The sequence below is a fragment of the Ceratotherium simum genome, chromosome 33, assembly GCF_057802395.1.
Source record: "Ceratotherium simum simum isolate JZ-2026a chromosome 33, ASM5780239v1, whole genome shotgun sequence".
Taxonomy (NCBI): Eukaryota; Metazoa; Chordata; class Mammalia; order Perissodactyla; family Rhinocerotidae; genus Ceratotherium; species Ceratotherium simum.
The window spans coordinates 30,355,628-30,380,237 of NC_141932.1; the positions used below are offsets into that span (position 1 = coordinate 30,355,628).

At 50.3% G+C, this 24,610-nt stretch overlaps 1 protein-coding gene across 1 annotated transcript; it reads left to right on the top strand.

The window, feature by feature from the left end:
- The first annotated feature begins 14,715 nt into the window (after nucleotides 1-14,715).
- On the top strand, nucleotides 14,716-19,487 carry TSHZ3 (teashirt zinc finger homeobox 3). Its single transcript, XM_004439793.3, has one exon. The coding sequence runs from the start codon at nucleotides 14,716-14,718 to the stop codon at nucleotides 17,926-17,928; it is 3,213 nt and encodes a 1,070-aa protein (XP_004439850.2). The 3' UTR covers nucleotides 17,929-19,487.
- Nucleotides 19,488-24,610: the final 5,123 nt, after the last annotated feature.

Genomic DNA, 24,610 nt, shown 5'->3' on the forward strand with positions numbered 1-24,610 from the left:
TATATCTATCCATTGACTGTGGATGGACATTTGGGTTGTTTCCAGCTTCTTTGCTATTATGAATGATGTGCGGAAGGATGTTCTCGTCCAGGTCTTTTGGTGGGATGTGTGCACATTTCTGCTGGGTAGACACCCAGGAGGAGAACTGCTGTGTCACCAAGGACGTGCACGTGCTGCTTTAGCGGATCCGCCAGCCGGTTTCCAAAGTGGAGGTGCCAGTTTACAGTACTGCAGCTGCGAATGACAGTCCGGTGGCTCCACATCTTTGCTAACACTGATGTTTCTTTCTTCTGGCAAATTGCTGCGTATTATTTCATGGTCTGGACATACCTTAGTTTATTTATCCTCTTTTTTAGTATTGTAAGAACTGTTGCTGAGAACACCCTTAAACAGAGAAGGGTTATTTTGCACATGTGTGAGTATTTCTGTAGGACAGATTCCTAGCTGGGTCATGAGCACACATACTTTCAGTTTTGGTATGCTGCTAAATTGCCCTCCCTCCGTAAAGTGACTGTGACGAGTAACACGCTAACCATGAGTGAGAGTGCGCTCCCATTATTTGCTGTGGTTTTTTTTTTCTTTTCTCACTCTCTCTCTCTTTTTGAAGGATGGTGAGGTGTTGAGTGTTCTTGAATGTAGTACAAGGAACACCGAGGTCAGACTCTATAAACGTCAATATAAATTAGTGAGACAGGGTACTTAAAAGGATACGTATTGTGTGATGCCATAATGTGATGCCAACCAGCCAATAGGCATTACTTATATAGTGGTTTGGGGAAACCTATTTTAATAAATAGAAATGAAGTAGGAAATCAATGGGTATTTATATATCAGTCAAAATTATAAAACATTTGAAACTTTACTTCTTCAGACTGGATGGGAAGATTACATCCCTATCCTGGATGTGACCTCTCCATCCGAGTTGTGGTCACATGTGCATTAGGAGGCTTGGATGTGTGCTGGTTGAATGCTGGGTGTATGCTAGCTCAGTGCTGGGTGAGTGCTGAGTACTGGCTGAGTGCTGTCTGAGTGCTGGGTATGCACTGGGTGAGTGCTGTCTGAGTACTGGCTGAGTGCTGTCTGAGTGCTGGGTATGTACCGGCTTAGTGCTAAGTGCTGAGTGAGTGCTGGGTATGCCCTGTGTGAGTGCTGTCTGAGTGCTGGGTATGTACTGGGTTAGTGCTGTCTGAATACTGGGTGAGTGCTGGGTATGCACCGGGTGAGTGCTGTCTGAGTGCTGGGCGAGTGTTGGGTGTGTGCTGGGTATGCACTGGGTGAGTGCTCTCTGAGTGCTGGGTGAATGCTGGGTATGCACTGGGCAAGTGCTCTCTGAGTGCTGGGTGAGTGCTGGGTATGCACTGGGCAAGTGTTCTCTGAGTGCTGGGTGAGTGCTGGGTGAGTGCTCAGTTGTACACTGGCTGACTGCTGGCAGTGCCCCCAGCCCAGGTGGCTACCATGCTGGTGCTCTGTGCAGTGAGGGAAGGCCTGGGACTCTCTGGGGTCCCTGGGAGCATTCTCTTTCCAGGTTTTCCCTGTGGTGAGAAGATGGGGAACCTTGTCAGGAACTCCTGAGAAACACTTGTGGCCTTGATTCTCTGCTTAGTGCCTCTGTTCTGTGAGATGGGAGTGAGGTGACAGGAAGAGATGTGTGTGAGGTACGGGGGCCCTTGGGGCTGCTTGGCCCTGGGTTTGAGAGAATGGAGGGAGTTGGCAGGAACTTCTGCCTGAGGTGACACTCAGTCTGTGGTGGTTCTTACTAAGCAGCACCTCCCAAACTATGTGAATTGGACCCGCAGTTCCTGAGAGTGTTGGTCTGCCAGGTTGTGTGAAGGGTGCATCTGTGTAAGGGATGCCTGGTCCCTGCCCCTGTAATGTCTATGGAGAGGTGATTATTCACATGGCTAGTCGTCATATAAATTACGAGAGATAAACGCCAGAAGAGATGTACCAACGAGAATGCCAATAATCATTCCTTGTATTTATCTAGAATTTAGAGTTGAGAGAGGACCTGTCCATCCATTGTCTCATCACTGAGATTAAAGAGGTCGCTTTCAAGAGACAGGTGAGAAAGGACTTCCTGGGGGAGGTAGAATGAGCAGGATCTTGGAGGGCAGGGAGGAGGGTGTGGAAAGATGAGGCATCGAACATAAAGTGGAAGAAACAGCGTAAACCAAGGCAAGGCCAAGGGAACACCATCAGGGAGGGGTAGTGTGTGTGTCTGAGGGGAGATGGGCAGTGGAAGATAAACTCGGAAGGTAAGATGGAGCTTGGTTATGCCTCGCTTTGAATATCAAGCTAAGAGGTCTGTGTGGCTGTGTGTCCTCTAGTGCCTTTGTGATCTATGTAACCAAGGCCATCTTGACCACCTAAAAGTAAAGCCTGTGACTCTGAGCTGTTCATTTTGGCCGCTTCTTATTCCTAACCCTGAAGTATCTAGAGTGTGTTTTTAGTATCATATACATGTTGGATGAAGGGATGGGTTTTGGGTGGATTGATGGATGGATGGATGGACGGACGGATGGACAGATGGGTAGATGAGCTGCATGAATCAATTGTCTCCTTTTCCACGTAAATCTTGATTCCTCTTTCACGAAAGCCATCCATGTACCTTTCCCCCGGATACAGCTCTCTTGGTGCTATGGAGAACAGCCAATAAGGCCCTGTGAGAATTTGAGTTGTACACATGTAGCCCATGTTGAAGAGGCCCATGGTAAAGACTGCCTCAAATTTTCCCCAACCCGTTACCCTACTTTCAACTGTGGTTTCCCTGGGTTTTGAGATCATTGAGTTTGCAGACAGGCAAGGGTTCCACTTGGTTCCATAGCTGCCTCATTAGGGACCGCAAGCTTCCCCATGAGGATCGCTCTGTCCTACATCCAGGAGAGCCCGTGCTCCAGAGCTGACGGTGTGTAAGGCATGACTCTTCTCAGCCATTAGCAAAATTGACCGCTGCTCATGTGTGCAGTTTGAGAAGTCTGAGCACATCCCCTGCCCCTAATAATTCACCCAAGTCCTATATGCGGCTGTCTGAAATTCCATCAAGGTGAGAGAAGTTCTTCGGATGAAATTCTTCTTCTAATTTATTAGATCCATTGTAAGACTAGGATTTACCTTATGGATTTTGTGGAATAACAGAGAAAAAGGACATAGAGGAAGGGTTCAGACCCTAGATTCTTTCCTCCAGGTGGACAGGGAACTTGCAAGTATTCAGCTCAGAAGGAGAAATGAGAACACTGCACCCACAGCAAGCCTTACTTCCTCGAGCACTTTTGCAAGGACTGACCCTGGCTCTGGAAGGCTGGTAGACCATCACTGGTCACCAAGCTGAACTGACTGGGGGGTCGCCCGAGACGCCCCCAACCCCTACGGGGCTGGGCTGGACCAAGGCTCTGCCTTGTCTGCTCCACAGTGGGTTAAGGTGACGTCAACAACGGAGCACTCCTCCGGGGCACAGGGGGTGAGAGTGGAGGTACCCCGCCATCTGGGTTTTAGGGACTTCCTCTAGTGACTTGGGGCCCAGTTGGTTCATATGTGCTTGAAGCCAAGGACAGAGGGAACTCAGATGGTCCCCAAACTGAGTATTTATTTACTCTTTATTATCTGAAGATTTGTCTGAGGCAGTCACTTTGAACGTGACTGTGTCCTTGATACGTTTATTTTTCTTGGTGGTGCCCAAACTGTAGCAGAGCGTATCCCCCAGAAGCCACGGGATGAGGGTGACTTTCGGGCTGAGGGAGCTGGCTTCCCCCTCTGACCTGGGGAGCCTCCCAGCTTCCCAGCCTCCTCTTTGTCTCAGCCGTCTCTCCCACAAGGAGGGTCCCGGAAAGGGGAGGGATGTTGTTCAGGGGAGCTGCTAAGATGCCGAATGAGGCTGTTTCATTGCAACAAGAATCCAAAGAGAGAAGCCTCAGAAGTGTCTTTCTGAACCTGGTGGTGGGAGCTCCAGGTTTGGCTTCTGGAGACCCCCGGCCACTAGAGAGCAGGCCTTGGCCTGGCTGCCAAGTCTTCACGACAGGCTGGGGTTTCCAACAGCTGGGAGGTATCCCCTGGACCTTGCTTGTCATTGGCCTCCTAGAGGTTCAGCAGCATCCTGTTATGGCCTGAACCACCACTGGCCACAGGCTCTGCTGAGGGTGACGCTGCCTTCTTCACGCTGACTTGATGCACCAGTCAGCAGTGCCGTGCTTTTTTTGGCACCAAAGCATCGCAGCTTTATTAACACGGTGACACCCACTGAACAAGCGTTCATATCGCACATCACATCACGTTAACGTGTACAAAATTAATATTCCTGACCTTGGTGGTGGGAAGAACAATCAGTCTGGGGAGCTTGTCATCCCAACGCAGGCAGCCTTCTGGAGAAGTCCTGACCATTAGAGCTTCAGCCGCCATTTTCTTCCCGTCAGAGCCAAGCCTGCACTCCTAGCCCCTCTACTGGGCTTTGGCCCTTTGTGGATTCTCCTGGTTCCTGGAAAGCCCCAGTGCCCAGCAGGGATGCTGCAGAGGCCCCTGGTCTCCCTGGGACCATCCAAGAATGCCATTATCTCTTTGTCCCTGTGACCTCTGTCACCCCAAACAGCTTGGGTGACATCTCTTGTGACTGCAGGTGCCCAGGCGCCTGGATGGAGAAAGCTCGTGTTCTCTGCTGGATTGTGACCTGCCGGGTACCAGCCATGAGCACTCCTCTAGAATCAGTTTCCGCTCTCTGCTCCTTGCTTAAGGTCCTGACAGAGGCCCAACAGCTCAGTCTAATCGCCTTGGTATTACCCAGAGCATGTAGCTCAGCTTGCCTCCACTCCATCACTCTCTTCCTTCTTGTTCTTTTGGCCCAAAACTAAAGTCCTGCATCAGTGCTGCCCCTCTGAACCCTCTTCCAGTCAGCAGCCAGCAAGATGTACATCATCCTGATCCTAAGTCTCGGGGTGCTGGGAGCTGCCTAGAGGGTGAATGTGTGTGGTCATTGTCGGCTCAGGTCTGAGCACCCTGCATGCCTCATTGCCCCTCACACCCTCCAGGGCTCTGGGCAGCCCGTTTTGTGGGATCTCAGAACATCTGGGGTTAACTCTGGGCTGCAAACCAGGTTGCACCAGACAGGGCAGAGGCTGCAGGTACGGCTACACTCACAAAGGACCCCCCCGCCCCCGTCACAATTAGATGTGCAACATCTTCGCACAGAAGAGAGACCTGTGTAAAAATGACCCAGAGGACAAAGTGGATACGCACTTCATAAAGCAGAAAGTCTTGTGTGAAAAAGATCGGTCTGTCTGGATTTTCCGGGCGTGTTTATAACAAGGTGAGATCTAGGTGAAGTTTGCTGGGAACTTGAGCTCTTTCCCCCATAAAGAGGAAGGCCACTCAGGGTGGAAGCTGACCTGACATGGGGATGGGCTCAGCCTGGAGAATGTGCTCGGCTGGGGTTCTGAGGGCCGCGGGGACGGTGGCAGCCAGAGGGGTCCGAGTGTCTGAGGTGGCTGCTCCCACTGGCACTACGCAGAAGGTGGTCTGGCTCTAACCACCGCCCCCAGCGGTGGGGGGAGCGGGGCGTCTCTGGTCAGTGGAAGTGGTGGGTGGAGCTGTGGGTGGAGCCGGGCTTGGCCATGCCCCTGCCCGCTTACTAGAGTCCTGAGGACAGGCCCAGGTCTGGGAGGCAGCACGAAGGGCTGGGTCAGGAATACTAATTTTGCACTTGTTAATCTTTGTCTTTTCCTTCCTCCACCTTCTTTCCTTGCTCTTCATTTCCGTCCTACTTCTTCCCCTTGCTCTCCGGCCTTCCTCCTTTTCCACAGCCCACACCTTAAGGCTTCAGAGGAAGGACGAGCAGCAGGTGTGCCGTGGGGGGGCCCTCGCACTCCCCAGGCCTCTCTGCTGGTCCCCCACTGCCCCTCTCCTGAGAGGCAGCACGGAGGTTGGGGGTCTGGGAGACCATAGGCTCAGAGACCTGCATTTACAGAGCAGGAGTCAGCCCAGAGGCCCTCTGACCTGCCTCCCAGGTGCGGACCCAGGGTGGCCCGTCCACTTCCCTATGCAGTCCGTGCACCTCTGTTTGAAGCATCCTTTCAACGTGGAAAATTCCTTTGTGCTCACTCTTTATGATGAAGTTCTTGCTCTTTTACAAACACCTGGAGGATGGGGCTGGCAGAAATTGCTCTCCTTCTCCCCTCCCCTTCGTAGGGGAGGGAACTGGTGCTGAGACATGAAGCCAGGCCGTGGTCACAGGACGAACCTGTGGCTGAGCAGGAGCCAAGACCTGGGGTCTCACGGTCTGTGACATCACTCAGTTTAACAGGAAAAAATACAATACAGGAACAGCAACAAAAACGGCAGGTCTTCTCCCAGGTCCAGGCTGGCACCCTCGTGGACGCCTCTCCACGTTGGGTTGCTGGGGCTTCCAGGCTGTGCCCCGTGGTGACTGGGGGTCTGCTCTGTGCTGGGCCCAGGTGTGGGGTGGAGGCAGGGATTCAGGTGGCCAGGACACCCCTGATGATCTTGGCGTGTTTCCGTGTCTGAGCGAGAGGACTCGGGGCCTCACTAGGAGTTCGGGCATGGCGGTTATTAAAACTCAACCTGAATTTGATTTATGAAACAGGCAGGGTAGCCTTGGCTGTGAGGGGGAGGCAGGAGGAGGGTCTACAGAGACGGGTATGCATGAACCCAGAGAAGGAAGGGGTCAGGAAGGCCGATTCCGGAGCCAACAGCCTTCTTCACAAGACGTCCAGTTTCAGACACGTCACCCCTGCCTGTCTTCTCAGTTCTGAGTCTCAAATGTGATCCTGTGTGTGTGAAGGCCTGAGAGTGGCTCCTGGGGGTTTGCCAAGGAGGCCCTGGGCTCCGGGGCCTGTTCCTCCTGGGGCTCCCCTGGTCAGGCTGGACGCCAAGTGTCCTCTGCCCAGGACGGCCCCTGATCATCTCTGGGGCAGAAGCAGGCCTCTGTCCCCAAGCTGCTTCCACTCGCTGTGCCGACCAGGATCGCTGAGCAGTTAACTTCCTTCTTGGTCACCTCCTCAGCTGGTTAAATTATCCTTAAAAAAAAAAATCACTGTGTGGTTTAAAACTCTGAGTGCTCAGGGGAGGCTGAGAGAAGGCCTGAGTCTCTAGCCTTGGAGCTGACCCACAGCAGCTCCCCAGGCCTCTCTCCTCCCACCAGCCCTGCTCAGGACTCCCAGCTCGGGCCTCTCTGACCTCACAGTCCTCGAGCTGGAATAACCTCTTCTTTTCTCTCTTCTCTAATCTCCGTCACAGCTTCTCTTTCTCTCCCTGCCTCCTTCCCACTCCCCTTGGTCTCTCTGTCTCTCTCTGTCTTCTCTCTCTCTGTTCCGTTGCCCCCATCCTAATGGATTCCTCTCTTTCCCCGCCATTCTTCTCTTGTTCTCCTCTCTCTGCTCCCTCCCCTCCACTCTCTCCTCACCCTCTGGACACTGGACACTGCCCCTGTTCTTCCTCCCCGGACCTCTCCTCTCCCTGCCTCTTCTTCCTCTCTCTCCATCGCAGTCTCAGGCTTCCTTGTGAATGAATGACCAGAATCACACAGCTTACAGGAGGAGGTAGCTCTCGGCTAGCTTTACTAGGAAGAGAGGGGAAGGGGAATTAAAAGAATGAAGTCTTGCCATTTGTGACAACGTGGATGGACCTAGAGAATGTTGTGCTAAGTGAAGTGAGTCAGACAGAAAGACAAATGCCCAATGATTTCACTTATATGTGGAATCTGAAAAACGAAACGAACAAAGAAAACAAAACAGAAACAAACTCATAGACGCAAAGAACAAACTGGTGGTCACCAGAAGGGAGGGGGATGGGGGGACAGGAGAAATGGGTGAAGGGGATTAAGAGGTACAAACTTCCAGTTATGAAATAAATAAGTCACGGGGGTGTAATGTACAGCATAGGGAATATAGTCAATAATATTGTAATAACTTTGTATGGTGACAGATGGTTACTAGACTTATCACAGTGATCATTTTGTAACGTATATAAATGTCGAATCACTGTGTTGTATACCTGAAACTAATACAATATTGAATGTCAACTATAGTTCAGTAAAAATAAAGAAAAGAAATCTGAGGAAGCTTTAGCCAGCACCCAAGGAGTCTTGGAAATTTGAAAACAGAGGATTATAATTTCAGAACCTTCATTTCAGCCCAGAAAATGTGAAAATCTGCAGGACAGTTTACTTTGGGGTTGCTTCTGGGAGCAGGGCACAGGCCCGCCTTCTCCCCTTTCTCTCCACCTCACTCCCAGGGCCCCTCTGCTTCCCTGCCACCCCACTGAGCCCCCGTGGCTGGAGAGTGCAGACCCACCAGGGCACCCTTCACTCCTTCGTCTCCTCCTTTTGGGAGAGATTCACAACCGAGTAATGAAGGTAATTCCCACTTGCTCAGAAATGAATTCTGTTTCATTTCAAAAGCCCCAGCTTACTGTTTTATATTTATATCAAACATATTAATTTCTTTTTACCTAATGGTTGAGTTTAGCTAATGATGATAATAAATATTTATGAGGGAGCTGCTGCCTCAACCTCTGATTGCCGCCATGGGCTGGCTTCTCACTCTGTGGCCATGTCCCTCGGCCCCATGGCTGTGTCTTGGAAGGACTGAGCACTAGGGAGCATGAGAGGGGACTCAGGACCCTCCTGGAGAGGCAGGTATGGAATCTGCCCAGGGATGGAAGTCAGAGAAGGCTGTGACATGGCAGCCGCTCCATGTCCCGGGAGCATGGCCCTCACTCCGTGCTCCTTCTGTGTGAGTCCCTCTGGGTAGTCAAGTCCCCTTTCTAGCTCCTCTGACTCTTCCTGAGGGGTCCCAGTGGGCTTGAGGGTGTCCCATTTAACTTGTCAGAACTCCAGTTTCCTCGGCCACAAAAGGTCTCCCAGGACCAATGAGAGGACCAAATGCAGTGAATGTGAGAATGGCTCATAAGTCTGCATGGATTAGGAGGGTCTATTTTCTCATCACTTGACATTCCAGGGGTATGGGGCTGTGGAACTTTGGAGGAAGCTTCTGTAAGTTTGAGAGCTTTTATTTCTCATGAACACGCGTCTCTACCCAAAAGTCCCATTGGGTTCCGCTCGTGCCAAGTTCGTCAGTTCATCCAGCTGTCCGAAAATGTGTCCTTAGCCTTCAGCTCTGGAGAGATCCATTGCTGTCTTGCTGCTTTAAGTGCATACCTTTCATTGAGGGGGAGAGAAAGTGGGGATGCAGTTAGGGAAGCTGTGGCGGCATATTAGGACTCGCCTCTTGGAGAGAAACTTCTTCCCCAGAGCAACTTGGGGAAATATGAGACGCTGGCCCCAAGCCGCCCAGCGCTTGCTGGTCTCTGCTCTGTGTGTTTCTTTGCATCTTTGCAGCTGTTGATCTGGTTTGAATGAGAGCCCCCTCCCCCTGACCGTTCAGCTGCCTCGTCTGCTGGAGCTGACTGCAAAGGTTCCAGTCTTATTTGTTCAAGAGAAAAGACTGACGATAATGCATTCTTCAATAATGCGGGTGTGGGCACGGCTGGGGTGGCTCCAATGCAAGGAGACCACCATCCGGGGCATCTCCTCCCCTCTTCCTCAGGGTGGGTTCTCATCCTTTCCACCCCAGAGGCCCTTCCTGGTGAAGTGGCTCTGCTGAAAATGCCTGTCACTCTCAGACAGAGTTGATCCAGGAAGGACTTGGGGTCACACCTCGGCACATCTGCTTTGCTCTTGCACTAGTCAGAGTCTGGATCCATCTAAATGTTTTGTCAACTATTTGGGAGGTTTGAAGAAGTCATCTGTGGTGTTCCTTCCTTCCTTCATTCATTCCGTGGACAAATGTTGAGTGGCTGCTCTGGGCCAGACCTTAGGGTTACAGGAGATACGGGGGGCTGGTCCTGACCACACAAAACTGACAGTCTATTAGAATATCCTGGAACGTCTTGCTATAAGCAGGTGATTTCAGTGGTGTGCCTTGTAACAAGAAGGGAGAGGGTGCTAAGGGGACAAAGGTTGGGGTCAGAGAAGCCCCCTCCCCCTAGACGTTACCTCTCACCTGTGGCCTGTGGGGGTGGATTGGCTCACCCTCCTCTTCTTTGCATCTGCCCCAGTGTTTCCAACAGAGGAGGCAGCAGTGGGAAGTGAAGAGTGAGAGACCTTGGCACATTCTAGAAGCTGAGAGGCTGGAGAGGAAGCAGGGCCAAGACGGTGGAAGACTTTGGGGTTGCTTTGAGGAATCTGATCTTTCTTCCAAGCCCGATGGGAAGTCACTGAGGGTGTTCCATGGGGGTTTGGCATGACCGGCCCCCTGATTGACAATGATCCAGTGGCTTCTGTGTGGAGAACAGAAGGAAGGGCCTGGGGCTGGAGTCAGGGGGTTCATTGAGGAGGAGAGGTGAGAGATGCTGGTGGCTAGCCGAGGCTGCTGTCAGAAGGGACAGAGAAAGAGGACAGATCCTGTTATGAAGGCTGGTGGCAAGCATCTTGCTGCTGGACGTGACCTCCCACTAACCTCTTTCCAAAGGAGACAGCGAGTGTCTGTTTCTCACCTACTATGTATAAGACTGTGAGGATGTAGACTGGGGCCCCGGGCCTTGGAGAGTTCAGACAAGAACATACAGAAAGTAGAATAGCAGCAAGGATTCAAATAACTATTCACAGTAGCCCAGCTTCCCAAGGCTCTGCATGAGTAACCGGCAGAGAGGGAGGGAGGCCACTCCAAGGCCAGCACGGTGGGCCAGCTTCTCACCCAGCCCACCTGCCCCCCCACTGACCTCTCCCTGTCCACTCAGACAGTGACTGGAGACAGCCAGTCTCCCCTCCCCTCCTTGCTTGCTGCAGGTCATTACCTGTCCCGCTGTCTGGAAGTCCATCCTTCTGTCCAGCCAGGGACTTTGCTGGTTAGTCGAGAGAAAAAAGGACTAAGAAATGACTCAATTGCGGAGTGTTTATGAGGAGCCAGTGTTTGGAGGGAACACACCCGAGAGAGTGAGTTTACATCTCAGTTCTTGGCCCTTTTCTCAGAAAAGCCATACAGTAGAGAAGTAGAGAAGGGAAGATCTTATAGATTTAATGCTCTGTGGTACAGATGGGAAAATTGAGGCTTAGAGAAAGAAAATGACATTCTGCTTAGAGTGCAGCAACTCACCTGGCATGTGTGGGTGCTCAGTAAGAATTTATAGAATTAATCCCCTCTGCCATCTCTCTGGGTCCATTTCCACTTTCTCACAATGTTTTGAAGTTAGATAATCAAGAGTGGTTGTGATATTCTCAGGGCAGTGCAACTATTGCAGAATATGGTGGAAAGATTCATACTTTGCCCTCCATTTTAACGTAGACAGAAGAACCAATGGGTGGAAGTCTTAGGCTCAACCTAAGGAAACACTTCTCACCATTGGGTCTGAAAAGAGAATGGCTGTTTTAATAGGTAGTGAGGTCCCCATCTTGGCAGTGTGCAAGTATGTTTGTAAGGAGCCTCAGAAAGCCTGACAATGTCTAGGGTGGTGTGTGGGGTGAGGCCAGGTCTCCCCAGGACCCAGGTCTCTTGGCACCAGAGCTGTTTAATTTTCCTCGGAGTAGGATTTTGTTCCCACTGGGGAGGTTGGCCTTACTTTCCTTTCAATCTGCATTTCCTCCTTGGTCATCAGACTGATGACATGCTGATACTGCTGTGCAGTTTACAAAGCATATTGGAGCACATCGGGGGCCAGCTCGGGCGCTATCTGGTTGAATCAGTGATGGTGCGTGTGGGGGGTGCACCCTGCACTGTGTTGAGGCTGCCACAGGGGGCCCCGTGCTCTGGAAGCTACACTGCTCCTGGGTGGGAGGTGGGCCGGCGGAGCCACTAGATTTCCTTCCCTCTCAGCTGGTAGCTTTCAGGCCACAGCAGGCTCTCTGGTGTCCACTGTTGGCCCCTGCTTCTGGCTGCCTGGTGTCTCCCATAGCTTCAGGTGGGGCCATTTCTGGGTGCCTGCCTCTCGCAGACTCGATTCTGTGGGAGCTAACAGAAGCACAGTGTCCCCGGGTGTGGGTTCACGCTACAGCCTGTGGCTCAGAGGGCCGTCTCCAGGAGAGGAGGGGCTCTGGGATCTGTCCCCGTTTATGTGGGGCTGGGCTTTCCCTTGCGTCTCAGCTATAGGGACACAGGCCATTGTGCTTTCCTCCTTCCTTCCCAGACTCAATGTTCAAAACAAAGCCCCTTGGGGTCAGCCCCGTGGCATAGCAGTTAAGTGCGCGCGCTCCGCTGCTGGCGGCCGGGGTTCGGATCCGAGCGCGCACCGCGGCACTACTTGTCAGGCCATGCTGAGGCCGCATCCCATATAAAGTGGAGGAAGAAGGGCACGGATGTTAGCCCAGGGCCAATCTTCCTCAGCAAAAAGAGGAGGATTGGCATGGATGTTAGCTCAGGGCCGATCTTCCTCACCAAAAAGAAAAAAAAAAAGAACGAAGCCCCTTGATGGAAACATTAGACCTACGGGCACCTGGTGTGTTTCTGCAGACAGCGGGCTGCACCTAGTTAAGCCCAGGTCACACTGCTCCAGCTCCTCTCCAGGAGGACTGCAGACCCGCCCAGATGCTCTGACCAGCTCGTGCTGGGTCTCCCCTGGCACACAGGGTGACCAACTGACCTGCTTTGCCCAGGACTGAGAGGATTCCCAGGATGCAGGACTTGCAGTGCTAAAATCAGGGCGGTTCCAGGCAAATGCGACTCTTGGTCACTCCACCCCCCGCTGCCCTCCCTCCAGACCTGCCAGCCCCATTGGGGTTTGCGAGCCAGACTGCCAGAATGTGCTGCAGGCTGAGGAAGGGTGTGGGGAGACTAAGACATCTTTTATTTCTCCCTTCCTATTCCTTTTCCAGCAAATACATTCACCTTCTTCATCGTGGCCGGCAAAGGAGCCTCCCTGGGCCAGCACAGTACTTCCCCAGTCATTTTGGCCCTGGTCCTGGGAAAAAAGCTTGTTGGCCATTTTAATTTGTCAGCTCTAAGTGCATGGCCTCAAATTTAAGGTCAACCACAGTACTCACACCTCAGCTGACCAGAGCACGGCACTTTCCTGTCACTTGTAAAGCACATCCCATGGCTCAGGCACCAGACTTGCGCTTTGCTGTTTGCACGTGAGCAGAAATGTCCTTGCCTCCACGGCTGATTCGGACGTGTGTACCTGGAACCCCTTCCCGTCCATGTTCAAATGGCTCGGGGTTGGGATGTTACTGTCGTCTCAGCTTAGAAATCTTGACGCTCAATGGGCGACTTAGGAAGGAAAAATAACCACACTTGAGCTGGAGGGAAGAACAAGGGGAAAATATCTGTTTGCCTTCAAGGGAACTTATTTGAGTTATTTCACTGTTTTCTTCTGGTGTGAGATTGATCTGGGGCAAATCTTTAAAGTTATGGGAGTGAATTCTGCAAACAAAGCTTCCTTTTCTTCTTAAGAGTTTTTTACGCTGCCACACAATTAGCACTGTAGCATCCCAGCCACCTACACACTTCCCCACTGGCCTGTTGAAGCCAGCAGGTATTGAGGAGCTGACAGGAAGAAGTCACTTTTCCCCCCTTCTCTGGCTTAAAGTTGTTCCTCACCACAGGGATGGCCATGCCTAATTGTTCACACGACCAGCCCGACTTAGTTGACAGTGTTAGGCAAGCTCCAGGAAGGAATAACCTAAGCCACTGAATGCAAGAGAATGAAAAAAAAAATCATTTCATTCCATTAACACAAGTGTTCTCCTGGCTTTGCGTCTCTGGATGTGCATCTTCTAGAACCCAGCTGCTCAGCCCTGCCCTCCACCTGCTCCGGAAGTGCACGCAGGAGGTATATCCCCACTTACATCGCCTCCAGAAAGGCGGGATCCCTGTTGGATGCCCACGGAGCTTATGCTGAGTAAATATTGACAAAGAAGTCTAAAGAGCAAACACTTTGACATTTGTAAGGTCCACTGGAAGGTCTTGTATATATTTATACAGGAGGAATGAGCGCCGCATACCAATTTTCCTGAACTTGTTCTGACATAATTCTGCATGGAGAGTGTGTGTGCGGGTGGCTGAGAAAGGCTGAGTGTACACGTGGGGGATGGCGCCAGGGCTGAGTGGTCATGGGTCAGGGTCTTCCCTCCCAACTGGAACAAACCAGCACCTCTCCCCGGCTGGAAACTTTCTCTAAGCTTTTATGAGACCTACTTTTCCAGAAGGAAGAAAGAAAAACCACAAAACCTTGTTTTTAATTTATTGCAATTGATGTACTTTCTTTTTACTTTGTAAAAATTTTATTGATGTTTTTGTACTTTGTATTTATTAAAGATTGAGCCTCAAAAATGTAATGAGTAAAAAATGCTTAATTTAAATTGTGAATCTGTCTGTTAAGAAATGCATTAGGGGTAGGAGAAGCATAAGACATATTAATTGACAGACAGGAACTGCTGTCTCTGAGGTTGATACAAGTAATTTATTACTTTAGAAATGAATGCCACCTCCAGAATGTGCTTCATTAATTTCAAATTTAGTTTTAATTTCAAGCTGTTGCCCCTTGAGAAGAATAAGGTGGCAAATTATGTTTGAAGAGCAGATTTTTTTTTTTTTTGCTCCAAAGAAACGCCGCATTTTAACTATTTAATTTTACAAATAAACGTGGCTGTCTACTTTGCTGCGTTTTCCTGAGAGCCTAGAAAATATTCTGGGTAAGATCAACACTTACTAATGCTTTTTTTTCCCTTTCTCTCCTTGTCCCTGTCTCTCTTCTTTCCATCCCACCTTCCCACCTGTTACCATGGCAGCCTACGTTTCCGATGAGTTAAAGGCTGCCGCCCTGGTAGACGAAGATATAGACCCTGAAGAGAGCACGGCAGATGGGGAGCCCTCGGCCAAGTACATGTGCCCGGAGAAGGAGCTCAGCAAGACCTGCCCCAGCTACCAGAACTCCCCGGCAGCTGAGTTCTCCAGCCACGACATGGACAGTGAGTCACACATCAGTGAGACCAGTGACCGAATGGCTGACTTCGAAAGTGGCTCCATCAAGAACGAAGAGGAGACCAAGGAGGTGGCGGTCGCACTGGAAGACACGACCGTGTCGGATAGCCTGGAGCAGATGAAGGCGGTGTACAACAACTTCCTCTCCAACTCCTACTGGTCCAACCTCAACCTCAACCTGCACCAGCCCTCCTCGGAGAAGAACAACGGCAGCAGCAGCAGCAGCAGCAGCAGCAGCAGCAGCTGCGGCAGCGGGAGCTTCGACTGGCACCAGAGCGCCATGGCCAAGACCCTGCAGCAGGTGTCTCAGAGCCGCGTGCTGCCCGAGCCCAGTCTCTTCAGCACGGTGCAGCTGTACCGGCAGAGCAGCAAGCTCTACGGCTCCATCTTCACGGGCGCCAGCAAGTTCCGCTGCAAAGACTGCAGCGCCGCCTACGACACGCTGGTGGAGTTGACGGTGCACATGAACGAAACGGGGCATTACCGTGACGACAACCACGAGACTGACAACAACAACCCCAAACGCTGGTCCAAGCCCCGCAAGCGCTCCCTGCTGGAGATGGAGGGGAAGGAAGACGCCCAGAAGGTGTTGAAGTGCATGTACTGCGGCCACTCGTTCGAGTCCCTCCAGGACTTGAGCGTCCATATGATCAAAACAAAACACTACCAAAAAGTGCCTCTGAAGGAACCCGTCACTCCTGTCGTGGCCAAGATCATTCCTGCTGCCAGGAAGAAAGCTTCGCTGGAGCTGGAGCTCCCCAGCTCCCCGGATTCCACGGGCGGAACCCCCAAAGCTGCCGTGTCGGACACGAACGACGTGCTGCAGAAGAACTCCAACCCTTACATCACGCCAAATAACCGGTATGGCCACCAGAACGGGGCCAGCTACGCGTGGCACTTCGAGGCCCGCAAGTCCCAGATCCTGAAGTGCATGGAGTGCGGCAGCTCCCACGATACGCTGCAGGAGCTCACGGCCCACATGATGGTGACCGGCCACTTCCTCAAGGTCACTAACTCGGCCATGAAGAAGGGCAAGCCCATCGTGGAGACGCCCGTCACGCCCACCATCACAACCCTGCTCGACGAGAAGGTGCAGTCCGTGCCCCTGGCCGCCACCACCTTCACGTCCCCCTCCAACACGCCCGCGAGCATCTCCCCAAAACTGACCGTGGAGGTCAAGAAGGAAGTCGACAAGGAGAAGGCAGTCACCGACGAGAAGCCGAAGGAGAAGGAGAAGCCCTGCGAAGAAGAGGAAAAGTACGACATCTCTTCCAAATACCACTATTTGACTGAAAATGACTTAGAAGAGAGTCCCAAGGGGGGACTAGATATCCTAAAGTCCCTAGAAAACACGGTGACGTCCGCCATCAACAAGGCCCAGAATGGCACCCCCAGCTGGGGGGGCTACCCCAGCATCCACGCCGCCTACCAGCTCCCCAACATGATGAAGCTGTCCCTGGGCTCGTCGGGGAAGAGCACACCCCTGAAGCCCATGTTTGGCAACAGCGAGATTGTGTCTCCCACGAAAAACCAGACTCTGGTCTCTCCCCCCAGCAGCCAGACCTCACCCATGCCCAAGACAAACTTCCACGCCATGGAGGAGCTGGTAAAAAAAGTCACCGAGAAAGTTGCCAAAGTTGAGGAGAAAATGAAGGAGCCAGAGGGCAAGCTCTCTCCCCCGAAGCGGGCCACTCCCTCCCCGTGCAGCAGCGAAGTCAGCGAGCCCATCAAGATGGAGGCATCCAGTGACGGGGGCTTCACACGCCAGGGGGACGGCCCCAGCCCCCAGCGGGATGGGTGCAAGGAGGGGACCCCGCCGGCAGAGCCCATGGAGAACGGCAAGGAGCTGGTGAAGCCTGGGACTGGCGGCTTGAGTGGCAGCACCGCCATCATCACAGACCACCCACCAGAACAGCCTTTTGTTAACCCTTTGAGTGCCCTCCAGTCCGTCATGAACATTCACCTGGGCAAGGCTGCCAAGCCCTCCCTGCCTGCCCTTGACCCCATGAGCATGCTTTTCAAGATGAGCAATAGCCTGGCCGAGAAGGCGGCCGTGGCCACGCCCCCGCCCCTCCAGTCCAAGAAGGCGGACCACCTCGACCGCTATTTCTACCACGTCAACAACGACCAGCCCATAGACTTGACAAAAGGGAAGAGTGACAAAGGCTGCTCTTTGGGTTCAGTGCTCCTGTCACCCACGTCCACATCCCCGGCAACCTCCTCATCCACGGTGACAACGGCGAAGACATCTGCCGTCGTGTCATTCATGTCAAACTCGCCGCTCCGCGAGAATGCCTTGTCAGATATATCCGATATGCTGAAGAACTTGACAGAGAGCCACACGTCCAAGTCCTCCACTCCTTCCAGCATCTCCGAGAAGTCTGACATTGACGGCGCCACTCTGGAGGAGGCCGAGGAGGCGACGCCCGCGCAGAAGAGGAAGGGCCGCCAGTCAAACTGGAACCCCCAGCACCTGCTGATTCTCCAGGCCCAGTTTGCCGCCAGCCTCCGGCAGACCTCTGAAGGCAAGTACATCATGTCAGACCTGAGCCCCCAGGAGCGCATGCACATCTCGAGGTTCACGGGGCTCTCCATGACCACCATCAGCCACTGGCTCGCCAATGTGAAGTACCAGTTGCGAAGGACAGGTGGAACAAAGTTCCTCAAAAACCTGGACACCGGCCACCCCCTGTTCTTTTGTAACGACTGTGCGTCACAGATCAGGACTCCTTCCACGTACATCAGCCACCTGGAGTCACACCTGGGCTTCCGGCTGCGGGACTTGTCCAAACTGCCCACCGAACAGATTAGCAATCAAATAGCACAAACCAAGTCGCCGTCAGAAAAATTGGCGACGTCCTCCCCTGAGGAGGACCTGGGGACCTCCTACCAGTGCAAACTTTGCAACCGGACCTTTGCGAGCAAGCATGCGGTTAAACTTCACCTTAGCAAAACACACGGGAAGTCCCCAGAAGACCACCTCCTGTATGTTTCAGAGCTGGAGAAGCAGTAGCGTTTGCTTTCGGTTAGAACGACTGTCATTTGCTTTGAGGGAAACTGTTGCAGGCACCTTAAGGCCCCTCTGTCTTGTTCTCGGCACACGTTCTTGTTTTAACTGCAGAGATCGCTCTGGGCTGGGCTGTTTTGTATAACTGTACAGTGTTTAATAGAGGTGCATAATCAGCTGTTGTTACTGGTAAAATATGAAGGTTAAAACGCAGTGGTAAGTGTTTGGAACTTCGTGTAAATGGGATTTAGTTGTGAGCATCCCTCGATGCTTCAAGCTGCATGCATTAACAGACAGTTTAATTAAGCATTTGTAACGAAACCGGGCACACTTTTTCCACACGACTCGGGTGTGCTGGCATTTCTCACCCTTTCATCTTTAGCCCTCTGAGTACTTTGAAGCACTTTTGCATTAATTTGGTTAAAAAATAAAATAAAATAATAATAATGTATGAAGCTCTGTTTTTTAAACTCCTTACCAGCTTAGTTATAATTAATAATATGAACCTCCATTTATGCAGGTCTGCAGGGGTATAACACGCCTTGAAATTTAAAAGAATATTATTTTCACATTGAAACATAGATGTATATATTGTATAGATTTCAGACTCTCTTATGAAAAATGTGATTGTGGTTAAATGACCTTTTTTCCTGCATTTATAGCAACATTGTTTTATGTACCTGCTATGCTCTGGGCATACGCCGTGCCTATGTATAGTGTATATTTCTTTTTCTTTTTTTTAACGTCTATGGGTTTTGTTTTTTACATACAAACATTGTAAATTATACAGAAGATACCACAGATAGCATTTATAAAGTATACAGAAACATTATCTGAAAGCAAAGTATGATTGTTTGTTTTGCTATACAGTACATCTATATTGATAGAGGGTCATGTTTAAATTATACATATTTATTAGCATCATATTATCATTTGTTTTGAGCAGTCTGAATAAATGAGGCCAGGAAATACATCCATGGCAGGCATCATAACTATTTTGCACATGATTTTTAAAGGTATTTATTAGAAATCAAAGAACGCTCAAAATAAACTCAGTGCTCAAAGGGTTAAGTCTATTTGAAAAGGAAAAAAAAAGAACAAAAAAAAAGAACGTGTACTGTATTTCCTAAACATTGATAAAGCCTTTAAAATGTTTGTACTGTAATACTTTGCTTAAAAGTCATGAGGCATTCTGTGATACAACCTCTTTCACTTATTTATAAGCCCTCTTGGTTGCTATTCCATATTGTAGGATGCCTTTTTATTTCAATTGGTAACTTTCTGTTTTGTTCTTCCTAATTATTCTCCCAAGATCCCACACTGCAGCTTTATCTTTAGGCTTATGAAAGGTAACCCGTGGTTACCGGCTCTCCAAGTGGTTCTGTTCTTCTCCATTTTTGGCAGTTAATTTGCAGAAGTAACTGACAGCTGACACCATATGAGAACCTATGTATAAAATATTGGCATGTAAACAGCACAGACACTGTAACACACTCTGTGCCCTGTTTTGTTGTTGACAATGAACCACCATGATGTGACTCTTCATATAGCCCTTTTTTCTACGGCAGCATTAAAATTGTCTTTTTGCTATAATTTTGTGTTGCGTTCACAATTATGTCTGAAATGTGCTACGACTAACGAGCACATTAAAATTAAATTGTATGCGATCTGTTTATGACTGAGCTGGTTGCTGTGTCTGCCAGGTGCTGGCAGGCGGATGCTGCCCGTAAATCAGGGGAGTTTTAGTGAACTTTGGCGTTTGGAGAGCAGGGAGCACTCTCTGTGGCGGCATGGACAGAATTTTCCTCAAGAATAAGAATTTTAGAGAAAGGAAGACATTCATATTCACGTGAGGTTAGATTCTCTGTGAGAAAGTGATGTGATCAAATATCACAGCGGACTCTCAGGTCACACCTGCTGACCTGCGTGGGTCCAGGCTTTGGTCTCCCTCCAGGGTGTGAGAAGTCAGGGCCCTGAGCCCTGCGGGAGGCAGGTCAGGAAGGAAGGTCTGTGGAATACTGTGCAGGGTGGTTCCTTCCTGTCGATTCGGGATTTGCAAGCAGCGGAAAACGGAGCCAAGCTGGGCAGGTGGAGTCTGGGGTCCATGGCTCTCTCTCCACGGATAAAGAAGTGCAGGGTGGTGGTGGGGAGTGGGGAGACGGAACCCACACATGGGAGGAGTGAGGAGAGCATTTACATGATAATCGCACGCTTTTATTAGCCCTGGCAAATCATGCCAACAAAACGCTGGGAACGTCATGTGAAATTGTAAAATACCTTTATTACTGTATTCAAACTACTCTTGCAGTTGTGCGGAATCGCGACTCCTAACCTAGAATTATACAATTGAGAGATGTATTACATCCGTGTAATACATAAAACACCTCAACTTTCAAAAAAATCCTCTTTTATTAAAAATTTAAATTAAGCCCTTTCAGAGATGTTCGGCAACACGCCCACGTTTTTTCTGTGCATCCCCACCCCTTTCTGTCAAGATGAGTCCAAAATCCCTGTCTGCTCTACTTTCTCGCCGCAATCCACCTCCCTCCGGGTTTTCCGAGGGAACGGCGCTGGAGTTTAGAGCAGGGTTTTGGCTGATAGGGAGTGCTGTGCTGGCCATGCTCGCGCCTTGCCATGCGAGCGCACAGTGGGGCTGTGCCTTTCAGAGAGGGCTTTCTCTTCTGGGCCTAGGGCCTGTCCCTTGCCCAGCGCCTCTGTGGCCCCTGTCCCTCTCTGAGCAGCTCTTTGCCCCGTGGGCCTGTCCCTGGGAGGAGCTGTGGGACACAGTGCGTTTCTTTGGGGGACCGGCTTCCCCTGGAACCTGGTTCAGGGGACAGAGACCCCCTCCCTGCCATGCCTTCCGCATCTTCACATCCGGAGCCCAGATTTCCACTCTTGAATTTTTCACAGGTTAAATATAGCATCGGTTTATTAGAATCCAAAGTCCTGCATCGAACAGATTAAACTGACAACACTTCCATCACCACCAGGGCCCATGTGGCAGGAAGGGAGATGGGATTCGTGCGAGTGACGGCGGAACCCCCCCTTTACAGTTTAGGAGAAGAACCCGACACTCTGCCCATCTCCTCCTCACCCCACCCCCAGGATTATCTTTGGGACTTTTCAATTTGGATGTAAAAGTGAGGATTTATAGCCAAGGTAGGTAGCAGGTTACATGGCTCGTTTGCCACGTGGGGCTCATAGCCAGGAAAGGACTGCTCATATTAATGGGGCCCAGAAATTAATTTTACCTCCAGAGGAAACACAGTAACTGGGCAGGTGAGGGCCCTCAGCAAACCTAATTTGGCACAATGATGATCCCCCAAACCATGCATCATGGGAGGGGATGGGGCTGGCTCTGGCCTCACCCAAATGCAGGGCCATTTACTCCCGAGGTCACCACACCCTCTCCTTGCTGGAGAGTGGGCCCATGCCTGGAGGAGCCTTCCATTCACAGCCCGGGATGGCCCTGAGTTTCCTGAGATAAAATGGGAAGATCTAAAGTTGCATTCCAAGTGCAACAGACTTATGCACTAGTTCTCCCAGGGCTGATGCTAACAGAGAATGTGAGTGCAGGAAGGAATGGGCCATCCAAGTCAGGCCTTTCAATGGGTCCAGGGAGGAGGAGGGATGGTGCCGAGGGAGGGAGGTTTTAATCACAGGTGTGGAGGTGACCCCGACCTCACCCCGCCCAAGCCCAGGCTTGTTGCAGTCCTACTGTAGATCTTCCAGCCATCACTTTTACGCAGTATCTTAAAATAACATTTGTGATAAATGTGCAATTTACCTAATTTATGGTGCTATGATGTGCTCAGGGCTACATGCAAGATGAAAATCTTAAATGGAGCTTGAACAGCTCACTTCACAACAAGAAATCAATATGCCACATCTTAGCTATTCGCTGCAGTCAACATTTAGCAAAAATATCAGTGATGTATCTTTAAGTTTTAGGCAGCAAGAATTCTATAATTAACCCAAATCTTATATAGTTAGAGCAGGTTGGTTATGATGAGGACCCAGATCTCCCTGGCATCTCAGTTCTATTTTCATTCTGGAAGAGGAAAAAAATATTGATAACCACTAGAGAGGTGCTCCTCTGCAGAATGCTCTGTGCTCAGGTGGAAGTGGTTAGACCTGGAAGGACTGACTCCCCGCTGGAGTTCAGGGCTGTGGTCTCTGTAAACTTGGGAGGATTCCTTCTCGCAAGTTCAGACCACTCCAACTAGATGGACTTCATTGCCCGTCAACCCTGACCACCTACGGTTCCATAGACCTGGTGACCAAATACTTAAAAAGAAAAAAGGCCTTGTAACCTGCCGGCCTCGGGAGATTAAGCTCCATCTTGAGAGCAAAACCCTACAGATAGAAGCCTGAGAACGGTGGAGGGACACGAGCTGATGGGCAGCAAGGCTGCAATGAGAAAATCCGGTGTTAAAACTGTTGTCTCCAGAGATTTCTAAGTCATCTAATAGAAAAAAAAAATCAAATGATTTTATTCTTTCAAATTCATCTACGTAGCTCTTTTGAAATTGGAAAAGTGCGATCGCATTTTATTCTGTTGACTATTTAGCACAAAAATAATACACTTCGTATTATAGGAAGCAATCATAAAAATGAAAACACACAAACCCCAACACCACTCTTTAATAATAAATACTTTAACTTTAAAATAATCACTATTATCCTTTTAGCTAATGGAGAAATTACCATTTTTACTCCGCCAGATAGTTATTCTTTTGGTAATAGAAACACTAACCCTTTGCCTCCCTCGGGATTTATTAGTAAGCATGTGTAATCTTTGGCAAAGGCAAACCTGAAAATGCATTTCCCCTGGGACCCCGTGCCAGTCGCTGCCTTCCAGCCGCAGCTGACCTCCAGAGACAGGGAGAAGGTACTCGTGTTTGCGCTCCCACGCAATTCCAGGGTGCGCTGGCCTTTGCAAAATATGCTGTGGTTAGCTTCAGAAACAGTCTGCCTCCTTTGGGAAAGGCTTCAGCTCTGTCTCTTAGCATAAAGCTTCTTGGAAGAAAAGCTCCTCTCTGACAAACCCTTGTGGTGGCTTTGTTGCAGCTGAGGGCTGGACTCCCGGTGTCAGTGCAGAGCAGCCATCAAACACAGGGTTTTGTTTCCAGGGAGGTGCTGATTTTCCTCACCCTCCTCTGAGTTTCCCCAAGCCAAAGGGAGATGCTATTGGACTCACAGGCACCATTTTTCTCCCCTCAAGGATTTGACAGGAGGCCACCCCCAAGAGGATTTTAAAGGCAAGCAAACCCTGGAATGGGTGGGCTTTGATGGTTCCAAAGGCATCTCAAAGCACTTTGATTTGGGACCAATGGATTTGCCAAATTGTTGGTCAGCGGCCTGAAGTTCGGACAGTCCCAGACAGCCTGATGGTGACTCAGTCAAGCCCCAGCTTTGCACATCAAGAGTGACTTACATCCAAGTTAGCGGCTTCTTGAGGCTCAACATTCAGGGGTCAGTGCCCTTCAGTGCCCTACCCCAGGTCCAAAGAGCCAGGTGTTTTCAAAATTAAATTATAATGGTAGAAGATCAGAGGAACTGCTTTTCCATCACCTTTGTACGTCACGTACTAATATATTCTTAATAAATCATTCTTGAGGATAATGATGATAAGCAAGGTGACTTCTTTCTAGAGATTAACATCCACAATTAGCTACTCAGGAATTAGGATACACTGTTATTTACTGTCTCACCTGTGCTGTCCAATATGGTAGCCACCGGCCACAAGTGACTGTTCAAATTTAAATTAAATTAAATGAAAAGTTTAGTTCCTCTGATGTGCCAGCCACATTTCACAGGCTCTGTAACCACATGTGGCTAGTGGCTACTCTTTTGGACAGCACAGATATGGAACATTCCCATCACCACAGAGAGTTGGATTGGGCAGTGCTGTCTATACCGTTATTTAAAAGCTTTTTCCTGAATAAGAGCTCATTCCTTAATGATGAAAGTGTGTTTCCAGTCCATGAGTATTCCTAAGAATCCTTATTTCGCCAATATGGGTGCAGGCAACATTCTCATGTGCTGATATCTCTGATCAAAGCCAAGGACACACGTAATTAGCCTTGAGCATAAAATTATAAACAGAAGTGCAGGCATCAGTGTATGAAGCTGCGGATCATTCCCCCTGCTGTGGACATTATCTGGGCTGCAGACTCCAAGCCCAGAGAGCTGATGGATGTGGCCATGACCTTGTTCTGCCGGTAGCTGGCAGGGAATCGGGCAGTCCCTGTACTGCTCTCTTTGCCCAAGTGGACTTGAGTCCTTCTCTGGGACTTGGAGACCCAGATGTGGCTCTGATGCTGGCGTAGCTCTTAGCCTCAGTGTGAGGACCTGTGCCCACAGAGGCCTGCAGACCCCGCCAGGCCTCCATCTCTGCCACAGCCCCAGGCGGCAGTGGCGTGGGCGGGGGTGGGGGGCAGGCAAGGGGTCCATCCTGCTCTCTCTTTAAAAATTAAAACCTATAAGTAGGACTTTGGAAATGACTTTTTAAATCGGGGGGGTTAAGTTTTAAAAATTATTGCATTTCAACATTTCACTTCCATTATTTTTTTTTCCCACAGCAGGAATCCAGGGACACATTTACGACCGTCATAATTGTGAGTTAGAGATCTCCCAGGCCAAGTGAAATGAAATTACGAGAAACTGAAATCTGTTTTAATTGGAG

Bases quoted from the DNA above. Each gene is read 5' to 3' on its own strand.
- TSHZ3 (XM_004439793.3), top strand. From the start codon at position 14,716: ATGGCAGCCTACGTTTCCGATGAGTTAAAGGCTGCCGCCCTGGTAGAC.